The sequence below is a fragment of the Suncus etruscus genome, chromosome 1 (assembly GCF_024139225.1).
Source record: "Suncus etruscus isolate mSunEtr1 chromosome 1, mSunEtr1.pri.cur, whole genome shotgun sequence".
Classification (NCBI taxonomy): Eukaryota; Metazoa; Chordata; class Mammalia; order Eulipotyphla; family Soricidae; genus Suncus; species Suncus etruscus.
Window position 1 is genome coordinate 41,568,426 of NC_064848.1, and position 16,837 is coordinate 41,585,262.

Sequence of the window (16,837 nt, forward strand, 5' to 3'; positions counted from 1 at the left end):
TTCACTAGCCGGGAATTGAATAAGACCACTTTGGAAAGCTTTTTAACAGTATCTAATGGTACATAAAGTTGACCTTTCAAGACTGCCAATTCTAGCTACACATTCAAGTTAAATACATGCATTTGGATTCCAAGAGACATAAACAATTTGATAAATAACCACATTATTTTTGACACCTCAAAATTAAAACAATACAAATGCCCAAATATAGAAAGGTTTTCCATTAAATGAAATATTATGACTATTAAACCAATAGTCATGAGAATATTTGATAAAATAAATTATACTGAAATAAAAATAATGAACGTCATCCCAAACATTACAGAATTTAATGAGCTTTAAGTGTTTAATTGGGGGAAGAAAGTATTGAGCCATAACTGGCAGAACTCAGGGCTTATTCCAGGCTCTACACTCAGGGATCATTCTTGGTAGTGTTGGGAGAGCCATATGGAACACCAGAGATCAAGCCCTGGAGTTGGAGACATGCAAGATAAATGCCCTGTATTCAGTACTGTAAGTGCTTTTGTACCCCTCTGCAAGTACTTGATTTTTTGTTTGTTTTTTTTGTTTGTTTGTTTTGTTTTGTATGGGGGCCATACCTGGTAATGCTCAGAGTCTATGCTTGGTTCTGTATTCAGGGCTCATACCTGGTAGACTTAAGGAACCATCTCCCAGCCCTAATAATTGATGATTTACAATATATGTTTCCAGCCAGCTATTTGTTCACTACTTATCTGGTGTTTCAACCTAGCTCCCTGCATGGAAAAGTTTTTGTTCTTACTGGGGAACTGGTCATATACGTACTCTTTCCTCATAAGTTCAACAGAGGGGGAGTTAGTCATAAAATCTCTTCCCAGGGGTCTGAGTTACAGTATAGAAGGCAGTGTGTGTTGTACATGATGAACAGTGTTCAATCCTTGGTACCCATATGGTCCCCTAAGCACTACCAAGAGTGATCCAGGACTAAGTTTGGAGCACAGTCAGGTGTGACCCAAAAACCTAGATTATTCTTTTCTTTTTTAATAAAATCTTTATTTAAGCACATGACTACAAGCATGACTAGTTGGATTTCAGTCATAAATAGAACACCTCCCTTCACCAGTGCAACATTCCCAACACCACTGCCCCTCCCTCTTTCCCCACTCCTTCCCCTTCCCATACTTTTTTTATAGTTGCTTTATTAGATGTGAACATGCATAAGTTTATCCTATTTTATACATACAGATATATATGAATTCATACACATTGTGAGAATAATAGAGCATGAACATGAGCTCATTTGGGATCAAACCTAGGCACTGATATATATATATACATATATATATGTCATCTACTCTACAAATTGAATCACATCCCTAGCCGCCTCCTCCTCTTTTCTTGTCTTCTTTTTCTTCTTCCTTCTCTTCTTCCTCCTCTTTTTTCTTCTCTCTTCTTCCCCTTCTTCACCTTCTTCATACTCTTCTTCCTCCTCTTCTTTTTCTTCTTCCTCTTCATCTTCTTACTCTTCTTTGCCTTATTCTTCTTACTCTTCTTCCTCTTCCTCCAACTCCTCTTATTATTAAACTCTTCCTGAGTTTCTGGGACTTCAATGATTCCTATGTATTTTCTGTTGAGTTTATCAAAGACTTCTATTTTCATCTGTTCACATTCTTTGAGTAGTTTATCCATTGTCTGATCATTTTCTTTAAGTCTCTCTTCGAATCTCTTATGCTATATAGAGTTGTTCTGCATCTCATCCTCCAACTCACTGACCCTGTTTGCAGCTGCCATTACTCCAGTGGAGAGGCTTCCCATTGAGGTTTTTAATTCATAAACCAAGTTTTTCAGACCTGTTATTTCAGTATGGAGTTTTCTAATCTCAATCTTCATATCCTCTTGATTCTTATTTGTGTTCCATTCAAGTCTATCTATGCTTTCTATGCGCTCCATGAACATCCTCCATAATTCTTCTTTAAACACCTTATCTGAGAGGATACCCTGTTGTTTGGTACTTTTCGGGTCATCAGAGCAGCTATCTTCATTCTCTATACATGGGATTGCCCTGCATTGTTTCCCCATTTTGACGCTTGTAGTGTGGTTTTTACTATGTGCTGAGGTAGACTAAGGGTTAAAAGATGCACAAGGCTGCAAAGCGAAGCTGAAGGGCTGTACTCCTATGGCTCCACCTAAAAAAGCAGGTAGGGAGCAGGGCAGCAGTCCTTTGTAATGGCTCTCTGGTGCCCAAACACACAGCAGGAATCAGCCCCCACGTTTGTTGGGTGGGACATCTTACCAGGTTTGGGTCCTGGAAAGATTATGTTCATTGGTGTCTTCTGAGCTGCCTCCCACAGGAAGCAAACCTAAATTATTCTGAGCAATACTGCTTAATTGCAGAAGTTTGAGGTAGCTCACACACTAACCTACATAAATGGTATCCTATGGCCAAAGATCCTGCTTGAAAATTGTTGTTCTATAGGGAATAAGACTTGTGATGGGCTTTAGTGCAAGGGCAGACTGTTGATGGAATTTCACTGTAGAGTAGAAGTTGAGATTAACCATATGGAAAATAAGGAAGGCCTTGCTAGAGACGAACAAAGCCTTAAGGCAGTAATTGGAATAACCAGTTTTAAGGTCACATCTGTTCTAAAATACTAAGATTATTAGCTATTTTCTACTTTGCTTTCTCCAAAGTTAAAAACTACCTCAACAATTTAACTCATTATTTAGTAGTATAATAATATATAATAAATGACCTTATAGATATTAAAAAGAGAAAGTTACCAAGTAAAACCTAAAATATCTTTTTTAAATAGCAATAAAGAACAGAAATAATTGTATACTGTAAAATTGACTCAATAAAAAGCTACCTGAAACAAAGTCTTCTATTCTTTGTTAGCTAGGAAAATAATTCTGTGGCATTGTTGTATCTCACACCAAATCCCAACTCCCTAGTAACACTTTAGATATGAGCCAATTGGAATATTATGTCTCTTTCCAGCAAAGAGTTCACTGAATTGCCAAATATTATTCTCCTATGCTAAATTCTGGAATAATTTGTTCTTTATGGAATTTCTTTCCCTTCTTTCCTCACTTATATCACTTTACCATAGCCTTAAAAACCATTAATATGTTTATGCCCTTTACATGAAATTATATATTTAAAATAAATTGGAATTTACCCAAATCTAGCTAATCAAAAACAAATTTAAAGATGTAACTTTAAAACTAAATTGGTTTGTCATGAATGGTCAGTTGCATAATCTTCTATGCTAAAAAGCCACAAATTATTTATTTAAAAAAGAGAACCTCTTATTTTCTCATATAAATAATATTGCTTAAAATATCTGATTACCAGCAGTTACATATTTTAAAAACACGTTAGCCTACTGTAGCATATAAGATAAATTATGACAATTTTATATTAACCTACAAAAAGTAAAATGCCTGAATAAAAATTAAAATATTCAAGTATGTATTTGCCAATCAGAAGCATACTTTTTTTGAAAAATAAATTTTGTGATGCATGAACATTTTTAGTCTGTAATTTAGTCTGGGGGGGTCACACCCAGTAATGCTCAAGGGCAACTCCCAGTTTTGCACTTTGGGATCACTCCTTGCAGTGATTGAAGAACATATGGGATGCTCTGGATTAAACCTGGGTTCGCTGTTGCAAGCAAGTACCCTACCTGCTATCATATCACTCTGTCCCCTCTAATCTATAATTTTTAAGACAAGTAAAACTAAAGCAATATTGTTCTAAAATTTCCCTAGGGAAAAATACACAAGATGTGTTTGGTATTATACAAAAAATATTAATTAAATGTAGACAAAAATGAGCACAAATCACAATTTTCTGTAGCAAACCTATGAATAGGCAATAATAAAAATTGCTGAAACTAGGTCACCTTATCATAAAAATCTAAACTATATCTACCAGGCATATATAAATGAACTGATATTTTCAGCTAAACAAGGATCTCAAATTTAAAATATTAACCATAAAAGATACTCAGAATATTGGGGCCCGCGAAGTGGTCCTAGAGGTAAGGTGTTCTGCCTTGTGAACGCTAGCCAAGGAAGGACCACGGTTCGATCCCCCCGCGTCCCATATGGTCCCCCAAGCCAGGGGCAATTTCTGAGTGCTTAGCCAGGAGTAACCCCTGAGCATCAAATGGGTGTGGCCCGAAAAACAAAAAAAAATACTCAAAATATTAATCATGAAATATATGATAAAATATCCTTATTAACAAAGAGACAAATTCTGTTTATGACAATATACTATCTTTCATTTAATTAAGCTATAATATTGTAATATTAGTTTCAGCATCACGTAATATAACCAAAAATACATTATTATAATTTAATATTATACAAAAAGGCCAAGTATAGCTTATAAACATTTATAATTATTATGTGAATAAATGAAATATAAACCTTGTTCAAGGATAAAAATGGAATACTCATCTATTTTATTTACTTAAAATGTCAAATTAGTCTTCTAATATACAAATTTTGAAATTCTTAAAGTAAGTAAAACGAAGTATTTACTACACAGGGGATAACTGTGTAGCATAATGTTAAATAACATTATGTTAGCACGATAAATAAATATAATGGTGAAATTTAATATCCATAAAAAAGGCTTATAAATATTTGTCAATATTTATAATTTTATAGATTTTGGATTCTATGACTACAAATATATTTCACTTATATCTTAATAAACTATTATTAAAGTTGTTATTTTTAGATAAGCATTGTCATTTTAATACTGAGAATGGAAATTTTTAAATAATTATATTCCAAAATGGTAACAAAAATAATGCATTTTAGGTTCATAGGTACCTTTAGTATAAGACTTAAATTATTAGTATTTACAATGTAAAATTAAAGCCATACTTTTACTTTTTTTTACCTTCCATTTGTTTTAGTACTCATTCTTCCCTCATTAAATATTAAAATATTTCCTCAAAACTTCAAATAGTTATAAGCATATGAAACACTCAAAGTCTGTGACAGATGGATATTTATCTTAAAAGTAAAGATCAAGAAATCTAAAACCCTGTGTTACTCTTAAAAATAATGGGTAGTTGAAACAATGAAAACAATATAGCTTAGTGAGACTTCCCCTGACAAAGCCAAAGAATAAAAAGATCCCTAAACAGTCCTAGAGTTTCTGAATAGTCGGCTTTCTCTCAACTCCCTCCCAAGAGCATAACAGGTTAAGGGTCTTCACAATAAAGTTTAATGGGCAATCCGTTTTATAATATGTATAAACACTATCACTTTAAAAACGAAAAGCTTAAGTATTGTTAACATTTTGTTTTCCACTCTGGGAATAAGCAGTCCCGATTTTAGTATTTAAAGATGAATGAGGAAAGATACTATGCTGCCATCTAGCTATTTGACAGGGAATAAAGAAAAAGTCAAGCTTAATGTAGCTTTCACTGGGGTTGGGCTAAGAGGTGAATATAAAGTCTAAATCTCAGGTCTAAATAAATGATTCATATTATCTCAATAGAAAGATGAAAAGTTATCATGAACATGCTCACCCAAAATAATTTACAGGCCTTTGAGATAGTTACTAAATGACCTAAATAACAGAAAGTTATTTAGATGAACAAAGGATCAGACATGCTCTGGCTAGCTTGACATAATCAAGATAGAGTTTCAAGGTATAGTTTTCTTTGTTCAGAGAAAAAAAAAGTGACACAAGGAAGAACTTATGAAACAATTGATGAGACAGTATTACTTTTGTTTGAGAGCCATATCCAACAGTGATCAAGCTTTTCTCCTAGCTCTGCACTCACAGAGCACTCCTGATAGACTCAGTGTCCCTATGAGGATCCAACGTGGGCCAGCCCTGTACAAAGCAAGCACCCTACCAACTGTACTATCTATCCCTCCAGTTCCAAGGGATAGAATTAGTTTTCAAACTTTTTACTGTAAAACTTTTTTTAATGGCAATGTAATAGATTTTTTATGTAATAGATTTTTTTTATTTTTTTTTATAATTTTAATGGCAATGTAATAGTAATGTAATAGAGATATATTTTTTTTCTCCCTGTAGAAAAACATTAGAGTAGGTGTAATCTTCAAAACAATTTCTATAGGATCTAAGAGATAGTACAATGGGTAAGAAACCAGCCTTGCATGATGCTACGCTGGATTCTATTCTTGACAAGTACTCTGAGTACTAGCATGACAGACCCCTGAGTAGACTCAGGTGTAAACCTTGAGCACTGTCAGGTGTATCCCTTTCCCAAATAAAATAGCTAAAATAGAAATAATGTTTTATTATTGAAATAATAAATAATTTACTATACAGTATATTAGGATTAGGACAAATATGACCTTAGAACCAGTTATTCAGGAACTTTTTTTTTTCATTTCCAGAAACGGCTACCTTCCATTTTTACCATCTGGTTAATCTCAACTTCTACTCAATAATGAAATTCCACCATAGTCTGCCTTTGCTCTGAAACCCATCACAAGACCCATTCCTATAGTAAAACAGTTACCAAGTCTTTTGGTCACAGATAGATGTCTTGCTCTATTCCCCTCCAGAGGATACCATTTACATGAGACTGAGTGTGAAGGCTGCCTCCAGGCTACTGTAGCAAAGCAAGACTACCTAGACTCACCAATTCCTAGTGCCACTGCATCTATGAGGAAAGATGGTGTATGGGACCAGTTCCCCAATAACACTATAAAGCACTAAGTAAAGTCCAGTTAATTGATGAATAAATAGATGACTAGAAAAGCTAGAAGGAGGGGCCATAGCAACAATACAATAGGGAAGGCATTTGCCTTGCATGTGACTGACCTGAATTCAACCCCAGGTGTCCCATATGGCCCACCAAGCCCACTAGGCATGATTTCTGAGCACAGAGCCAAGAATAACCCCTGAACACCATAGAGACACTATTTTATCTACTGCAACCAAGAGGAAGAATTTAACATAATTTAAATCAATAAACTTAACTAGTATAATATGGAGGCGGACATATAGACAGAGGTAAAGGCACTCGACTTGCTCTTAACTCATGTAAGATTCCCCAGCACTTTTGAGAGCAAATAGATTTGGGACTAGCCCTTGAGCACCACAAATGGACCAACCCACGCCTCAAAAACATCTGAGGCCATAGAGTAGTTAAGGCAGGCTTGTATTGCAGTGGGTCTACTAGTTTAAAACTGGCTTGATACTGATTCCATACTACTTTGGTACTTTCTCAAGCACCCCAGAAATCACTGCTAAGCACAAAAATACCTCCAGGTACAGCAGAAAAATAACAACAATCAAAACAAGCAAATTAAGACACAGAGGAATGTGATTGAAGCAGAGAAATAAATGCACCATTGTAAAACATATATGTAATTTCAAAATAATGGGTATAAAGAAGCTCACTGAGGTTAGAACTATGTATAAATAAAAAAAAAAGCTCAATGAAAATAGAAAATAGAAGAACCAAAGAGAAATCAAAGTTAAAGAACAAAATAATTGAGTTACTTTTACAAAGAACAAAATAACTGTATTACTTCAAACAATTATTTTGTTTGACAAAAATAACTGAAAATAAGAAATTCAATATAACATCACCCTAAAGCAAGAGTAGGTAAACAATTATAAAATCTAAAGTAAAAATTTGCAAAAATTTATCACCATGCTATTGAAAAGCAAGGTCAAAAAATAAATTAAAAGAGATATCAAGAATCTTGAGATGTGGCTCCTAGGTTTGATGCCAAAAAGACTTTCTATGATCATTTCATTATATATGCATGCATATATGTATATTGAATAAATATGTTGCATTCCTAAAATTAATATGGTATTATGTTATTTTTAATTACATTTTAATAGAAAGATTAGGGTGATAAGTAGCTTTTCACAGGGAAATTCATATCAGTTAATACCTACATTTGGAAATGAGAAAGACTTCAAATTGGCAAATTTCATAGGAAATTTCCAGGAACCAGAAAATAAAGAAAACATTACAAAGATAGCACAAGTCAGAAATAAGCAAATACCAGAATAGAAATCAATAAGGATATAAAAAGAAAACAAAAAGACTAATGAAAATAAGAACTATTTTTAAAAATATAAAGAGAACAAAGTCAACAACAATGGAATCAAGAGACCCAAACTCAATCTAAAAAAATGGGCCTGTTATACTGGAAGGCTGTAGGCCAAAGGGTAGAGATACACTCTGGGAACATAGTGGAGGGAGGTCAACACTGGTGATGGGATTGGCCCTGATTGATTTTATGTCTGAAACCCAACTATGAAGGACTTTGTAAATCACAATGTTTACAATAAAATAATATTAAATAAAAAATAACTCAAAAAGTAAAGAAGGGAGATAAATCTTTTATTAATTTAACATGAAAAAGTGAAAAGGAGACTCAAATATATTTAGAAACTAAAGCATTACAACCAACACACACTGGCAGGAAGGATGAGACTACTATGAATAATAAAGTGCCAGTAAGTTGGGTATGTAATTCAAAATAACTGAATATGTTCTTAAAAATAAACTACTTCTTCTGAAACATAAAAATTAGCATATATGGAACAAACCTATTACAAATAAGGAGATGGGAGTCAGTAATCAACACCCACAAAACAAACAAAACTCCAGAACCATATCCAGGTTTCCTGGATGAATTCTAACACACATTTAAAGATAAATTGGGCTGGAAAGGTTAAGATACCTGTCTTGCATGTTACCAGCCCTGGCAAATCTCTGGCAGAGCAGACTTGTGTGATTCCCCTCCACCAAATAAGGTAAAAATCCTCTCTTTGGGGCTGGAGTTATTTTATAATAGGTTACGGTCAACACTGGTTTAATCCTCAGCACCCCATAAGATCTACCAAGCCTTTCTATGAGTGATCATAGAGCCACACATGTGAAATAAGAACAGTCAGGTATGGCCGAAAATAGGGGGAGGAGATGGAATGTGCATTTGGGAAGCCAGAGAGATAGTACAATAGTGCAGCATGCAATATATCTGCTTTATACACAGGTAATCTGGGTTTATCCCCAGCATCAATATGTGTCCCTGAAGGTTGCCAGGTGTGATCAGTGAGCACTGCCAAGTGAGACCAAAAAGACAAAAATAAAGATTAGTACCAATCTTTCTCGAATGTTTTTGAAAAACTGAAAATAAAAGAACACAAATTCATTCAAAGAAGTCAAAATAGCCATCTTACCCACCTATCAAAATTCTATTAGCATTCTTTAAGTTTATAAAAAATATTTAAATTTGTATAAAATTACACAAGATCCAAAAATAAAAATAATCTTGAGGGAAAAAAAGAAAAGAAACCTACTCACAGACACAATATCACTCTACATAAGTGAATATAGTAGCATTATATTGAGGAAAAAGAAAACTAAAATAAAAGGGATCAATGGAATAAAATTGAGAGCCTAGATATAACTTTACACATAAATATGGACTTTAATATAAGAAAGCAAAGAGCAAATAACAAAGAAAAGTTCCCTTCAACATATGGTGCTGGAAAAAATTGTGCATTCCCATACAAAAAATAAAGCTAGATCATTATACATAAAAGCTAACACAAAATGGGATTTAAAATTTTATCTGGAAGCTGAAAGTATAAAGTCCATAAAATAAAACACAGACATTCATTCCACAACAACTGCCTTGTTATATCTTCGAAGACAATTCCAGCAAAAGAGAAATAAAAGCAAGAACTTTTTAAATGTGACTACATTAGCAAAGCTGCAGAACAAGCTTCAATAAGTGAAAACTCATCATACTTAATCTAAGAAAATATTATTAACACAGCATAGAGGAAAGGAACTCAATAACAAAGATGTAACAACAACAACAACAACAAAAATAACCCAATTAAATATTAGAATAGGTATATCTCTAAACAGGATATAGTTTTACTCTTTTACTCTTGTGTGTTGTGCATGCTCTCCTTATATCCCCCACTCATTTACACATTCATATATTAAAGATGTTTTAAAAATACAATCCAGGTCCAAAGAAGAAATAATCAGGATCCTGAACCAACTTTACACACAGAAAACACACAAAACAATGTCAGAAACACACATACCAAAAAACAAACAAAACAATATCAAATTCATTTCTATAGCTAAAACCAACTGAGTAATAACTTTCTAGAATGTGAATTCAGTAACTTATTTAACCTCTAAAAATAAAAGTATTTTCTCCTTTATGACTGTGGGGAGTGGAGGTGAATAATCAGATACATCCAATGGGGACTGTAAAGTACTGACAGAGTCGGACTCCAAAATTCTTGTTGCTATTATTACTACCATCACCAGCACCACTAATATTCACAATTTTAAGTAAGTCTTATATTATGACCTAAGTACAAAACAGTCCACTAAAAAATAGGAAAAGTGGGGTTTTGGAAAACACTCAAAAGGCAAGAATGTAGCATCAGTGGGCTTGAAGACCACTCACTAGTCATATCTTAAACTTCCAGGCCTCCAATGCTGTGCTTAGTATGGCTAGAAGTAGGTACTGGCCATATCTTTCCTCAAGCACTACTTGGGAAGCAACCCAAAAATAAATGCTAAAAGCACGTCACAAATTATGTGTGACTTTAAAAATCCATCCTAAAAATGAATATTGTCATTACTCTTGAAATTCGAAAAAGGGGAAATTTCTTTGTTCTGGAGTACTTAATACTCCATGTGAGAACTATTCCTGAAAAAAAATACAAAATAAGAAACCATTTTTCCCTTTTCCATTATGGCAGAAGTTTTTAAAACAAAATATACTTATTGAAATATACATATAATACTGCTTTTCAAAGAAAGTCATACAACACTAATAAATCATCATAAATGGATTTTATTAAAAGAGAATATCACCTAGGTAATGCTTTTTCAAAACCAATATATTTCTTCTTCAATGTAAGAGGTTTACATTTTAAATATTCTACCCTTAAGTGAATCAACTTATGTTAGTTGACTGTAATAAATGTACTACAGATGCTCTAACATTAGATGGATATAAACATTTCTTACCAAGTTACGTTTTTTCAGTGGAAGAAAGTAGTAATAATGGCAGAAAGAAAACATCAGTGCATAACAAGTAAGAAGTTCAGTGTAGAAACACAACTGCAGAAAAAGCCAATGATTATCTTCACCAACACAATTGTTAATCCTAAAGAAAAGAAGAAAAAAGAAACGATATTTTAAGCCATAAAAAGACTGCATTTGGAGATTGGTAAAACTAATTTTATAGAGGCTTAACTTCATAGATTGTGCTAATGCTGTTCAAATAAAAAGAGTACATAGGAAAAAATAAACACAAATGCTCTCATGTTTGTAATGGTCTTGTTTATTTTACAAAATTGATCTAGATGATGTCCCTCTAACTGATAATGGCTCAGTGAAGTAGGAAGAGCAGATGGCCTTCTTCCTGTTTCATTGATATGTAAAGAGGAGCACAGGAGTGGACCCACTTGCCAGAGTACAGACAGTTAAAGACATTGTGTCCAAGAGATTAAGAAACCTGTCCTGTGTTTAACTTTTCTACTACATTACTCTATTTGTATGCAGCAATCTGAATGATCCAAAATGAAATCATATAAACTTTCCATTCTGACATAATTGTTAAGTATACACTATTTTTCTGACCTAAAACTTATCCTTATATATAGGAATTAAAAATGTATCAACCTGATTTACAAATCCTTAGAGACGGCCAGAAAGATAGTACAGGAAGTAAGGGGCTAGCCTTGTACAAGGTTAACATGAATTTGCATCCACTGCAATGTATTTGATGTCCTGAGCACCAGCAAGGAGAAATCCTGAACATGAAAGAGCCAAGAGTAAGCCTGAAACACCATCAGTGTAACCCGAACAACTGTCCCCTCAATCCCAGCTACAGAAGCATTTTTTTTAATTCAGTTGAATTTCAGTCATTCAATGTTTCAACAAGAATTCCTTCACCAGTCTTCATTTCCTGCCAACAATTTCCCATTACCCTCCTGGTGTACCCATGCCTACCACCATCCCCAGCCTGCCTGTATGGCAGACATCTCTCTCACTCTCTTTTTTTCCCCCTTTGTCCTTTTAGGCCCTGTGGTTAGCAATATTGTTACTGAAGGGGTATAATACATATAACTTTATTTCCTTTCAATTCCCAGTTCTTGTCCAAAGTGATCATTTCTAACTATTCTATTACTGTCATAGTGGTCCCTTTTCTAATTTTTTCTAAATATCTTTATTTAAGCACCATGATTACAAACATGTTTGCAGCTGGGCTTTAGTAATAAAAAATACCTCCCTTCATCAGTGCAACATTCCCACCACTAATGCCCCCCCCCAACTCCCTCCTTCCCTTCCTTTGCCTGTATTCAAGGCAGTTATTCTATTTCTCTCACTCACTACCATTCTCATGATAGTTGTCAGTGTAGTTTTTCTTCCCACTCATTTCTACTGTCATTGTGTAGTATTCTTTTATTTTTTTTTATTTTTTATTTTTTGGTTTTTAGGCCATACCCGGCGTTGCTCAGGGGTTATTCCTGGCTGTCTGCTCAGAAATAGCTCCTGGCAGGCACAGGGGGGGACCATATGGGACACCGGGATTTGAACCAACCACCTTTGGTCCTAGATCGGCTGCTTGCAAGGCAAACACGGCTGTGCTATCTCTCCAGGCCCAGTATTCTTATTTTATGGAGTTGGTTTTGTTTGTTTTAATATCACACAGACTACTAGAAATATCCTGTCAGTCCCTTTCCCTCTGACTCAACATAACATTCTCCATGTCTATACATGTATAAGCAAATTTCATGACTTCATTTTTCCTAAGGATGCATAGTATTCTACATGTAAGTGTACCATGGTTTCTTTATCCACTCATCTGTTCTCGGGCACTTGGGTTTACAGATTCAGGCTATTGTGAATTAGTGCTGCAATGAATATATGAGTATGAAGGGTTTTTCTGCTTTACATTTGGGTCTCTAAGGTATATTATCAAAAGATATACTGCTGGGTCAAATAGGAGCTCAATTTCTAGTTTTCTGAGCAAAATCCATATTGTTCTCCAAAACTGCTGGACCATTCCACTTATTTTCGGCGTATTAGACTTTTACCCCAGTTTATTACTTTTCTCTCCTTTAAACAAAACCACGTAACTTGAACTAGCTAGTCCTGCCCCCCCAATTAGAGGGGGAAACAAGGGAGACACCAGGACCAAAGAGGTGCAAGACTACTATGCAGTAGGCTAGATACAGAGGAGACCACACATCCTAGCTACCCTGTGGGTGAGGGAAGAGGATATGGGTGGTAGGACAAAAACGGAGGTGTAGGGAGGACAATTTGGTGATGGGAATTCCCCCTGATTTTATGTAAATATGTACCTAAAATATCATTGTCAACAATATGTAAGCCACTATGATCAAAAAAAAAAAAAAAAAAAAAAAAAACTGCTGGACCAATTGACATTCCCACCAGAATGAATGAGAGTCACTTTCTTCACATATCCACACCAGCACAGCTGTTCTTTTTTTTTTTTATTAACATCTTTATTTAAACATCTTAATTACAAACATGATTGTAGTTGGGTTTCAGTTATGTAAAGAACACCCCCCTTCACCAGTACAACATTCCCATCACCAATGTCCCAAATCCCCCTCCTCAGCACCCCTCCGCCACCTGTACTCTAGACAGGCTTTATACTTCCCTCATTCATTCACTTTGTTATGATAGTTCTCAATGTAGTTATTTCTCTAACTGCACTTATCACTCTTTGTGGTGAGCTTCATATTGTGAGCTGGACCTTCCAGGACTCCTCTCTTTTGTCTCTGAGAATTACTGCAAATGTCTTTTATTTTTCTTAAAACCCATGGATGAGTGAGACTATTCTCAATCTATCTCTCTCCCTCTGGCTTATTTCACTCAGCATAATAGATTCCATGTACAACCATGTATAGGAAAATTTCATTACTTCATCTCTTCTGATGGCTGCTAATATTCCATTGTGTATATGTACCACAGTTTGTTGAAGGGCATCTTGGTTGTTTCCAGAGTCTGGCTATTGTTAATTGTGCTGCAATGAATATAGGTGTGAGGAAGGGATTTTTAAATTGTATTTTTGTATTCCTAGGGTAAATCCCTAGGAGTGGTATAGCTGGATTATATGGGAGCTCAATTTCTATTTTTGGAGGAATCTCTGTATTGCTTTCCACAAAAGTTGGACTAGACGGCATTCCCACCAGCAGTGAATACGAGTTCCTTTCTCTCCACATCTCTGCCAGCACTGCTTGTTCTCATTCTTTATGATGTGCCCCAATCTCTGTGGCATGAGATGGTACCTCATAGTTGTTTTTATTTGCATCTCCCTGATGATTAGTAATGTGGAGCATTTTTCCATATGCTTTTTAGCCATTTGTATTTCTTCCTTGACAAAGTGTTCATTTCTTCTTCCCATTTTTTGATGGGATTAGATGTTTTTTTTTTCTTGTAAAGTTCTGTCAGCATCTTGTATATTTTTTATATTATTCCTGGTCTGATGGGCATTGGGTGGATAGTTTCTCCCACTCAGTGGGTGGTTCTTGTATTCTGGGCACTATTTCCTTTGAGGTGCAGAAGCTTCTCAGCTTAATATATTCCCATATGTTTATCTGTGCTTCTACTTGTTTGGAGAGTGCAGCACAGCTGTTCTTATTCTTCTTGGTGTGTGCCAGTCTCTGTGGTGTGAGAAGTTATTACATTGTTGTTTTGATTTGAATCACCTCGATGATTAATTAATGATGTGGAGTATTTTTTCATGTATGTTGGCCTCTGTATTTCCTTTTTGAGATAGATTCTGTTCGTTATTTTTCTCTATTTTATGGTAGTGTTGGATTATTTTTCTTGATAAGCTCCATCAGTGCTTATTATATATTAAATATCAATCTCTTAGAACTATATTAACACAATGGAGAATCTTAATTGAGGAAGAAAGGATTGATGCTATTATTCCAAAATTTTCATGCCTAATGCAAGCTAAATATTTTCCATTCAAATTTCTTTATTGCATCCAAAATTTCAATATATAGGATATAGAATCAACAAAATCCCAAGCAAAAATTAAAAATTAACTTTCATAGAGTTTCATATTAAGTATCATCTACTTTGTTTACTTAATTGAGGTTTTGGGGGGGTGAGATCACTAGTGGAGGACTCAATGAACCACACAGGTGGTTCCACCCGTCAATCCATCCTGGTATTGAACCTGGGTCTCTGGCATACAAGACAAGGACTCTACCTGCTTTACTCAGACCCTTACTGTCAGTTTTAGTATATTGTCTTGTTATTTGAAATATCTGAAAACTTCTTAAAAAGTATGACATAGAACCGAACTGACAAAACCTTGTAAAAGGCATTTCTTTTAAACTTAAGAGCTCGTGTTTTAAACTCTAAATTTCACTGTGTTTATTATTCACTTTCTAGGTTTTCAAAGAAGTGTGCTTATATATGCAATCAGAAATATACTTCAAAAGAGACTACTGAAAGATGGCTAATCCTATTCTGTCCTTCATATTTCCAAAGTTTGATTTGATTTAAAAAGCAAACTATTCCACTGATCTGAGGATCTTTCTTTATTCCAATATGATGCTGTTTTGATAACTATTGCTTTGTAGTGCAGGTTAAAATTGGGGAAAATAATGCCTCCCATGTTCTTTTTCCCAAGTATTACTTTAGCTATTAGTGGGTGTTTATCATTCCAAATGAATGTCAGAAGTGTTTGATCCACTTCTTTGAAAAATGTCATGGGTATCTTTAGAGGGATCACATTAAATCTGTTCAATGCTTTGGGGAGGTTGTCATTTTAATTATATTAATCCTGCCAATTCATGAGCAGGGTATGTATCTCCATTTCTTTGTGTCCTCTCTTATTTCTTGAAACAGGCTTTTGTAGTTTTCTTTGTATAGGTACTTTACCTCTTTAGTTAAGTTGACCCCAACATAATCTTTGTTAAAGGGGCAAGAAAACCAAAATGGAGCAAGGAAAGCCTCTTCAACAAGTGGGGTTGGCACAAAAAAAGCGAACTCAGACTCCCATCTAACACCATGCATAAAGATCAAATCCAAATGAATTAAATACCTTGATATCAGGCCTGAAACCATAAGGTATATAGAACAACACATAGGTAAAACACTATATGACACTGAGACTAAAGGCATCTTCAAGGAGGAAACAGCATTCTCCAAACAAGTGAAAGCAGAGATAAACAGATGGGACTATATTAAGCTGAGAAGCTTCTGCACCTCAATAGAAATAGTGCCTAAGATACAAAAGCCACCCAATGAATGAGAGAGACTATTCACTCAATACCCATCAAACCAGGAACTAATATCAAAAATATACAAGATGCTGACAGAACTTAATAAGAAAAAAACATCTAACACCATCAAAAAATGGGGAGAAGAAATATACATTTCCTCAAAGAAGTAATACAAATGGCCAAAAGACACATGAAAAATGCTCCACATCACTAATCATCAGGGAGATGCAAATAAAAACTACAATGAGGTACCATCTCACACCACAGAGACTGGCACACATCACAAAGAACAAGAAAAATCAGTGCTGGCAGGAATGTGGAAAGAAAGGAACTCGTATTCACTGCTGGTGGGAATGCTGTCCAGTCTAGCCTTTATGGAAAACAAATGGAGATTCCTCAAAAAACTAGAAATTGAGCTCCCATACGATCCAGCTATCCCACTCCTGGGGATCTACCTTAAGAACACAAAAAATACAATTTAAAAATCCCTTCCTCTCACATATTTTCATTGCAGCATTATTTACAATAGCCAGACTCTGAAAATAACCAAGATGCCCTTCAACAGATGAC

The 16,837-nt window shown here is 34.8% G+C and overlaps 1 protein-coding gene across 1 annotated transcript in view; it reads right to left on the reverse strand.

Annotated features, from left to right (window-relative positions):
- Window positions 1-16,837, reverse strand: part of ZDHHC21 (zinc finger DHHC-type palmitoyltransferase 21) — a 54,390-nt gene that overhangs the window by 21,322 nt on the left and 16,231 nt on the right. Inside the window, exon 4 of the mRNA XM_049769385.1 lies at window positions 11,016-11,154. Within this exon, the coding sequence (XP_049625342.1) occupies window positions 11,016-11,154 (139 nt within the window). The remainder of the gene's footprint in view (window positions 1-11,015; window positions 11,155-16,837) is intronic.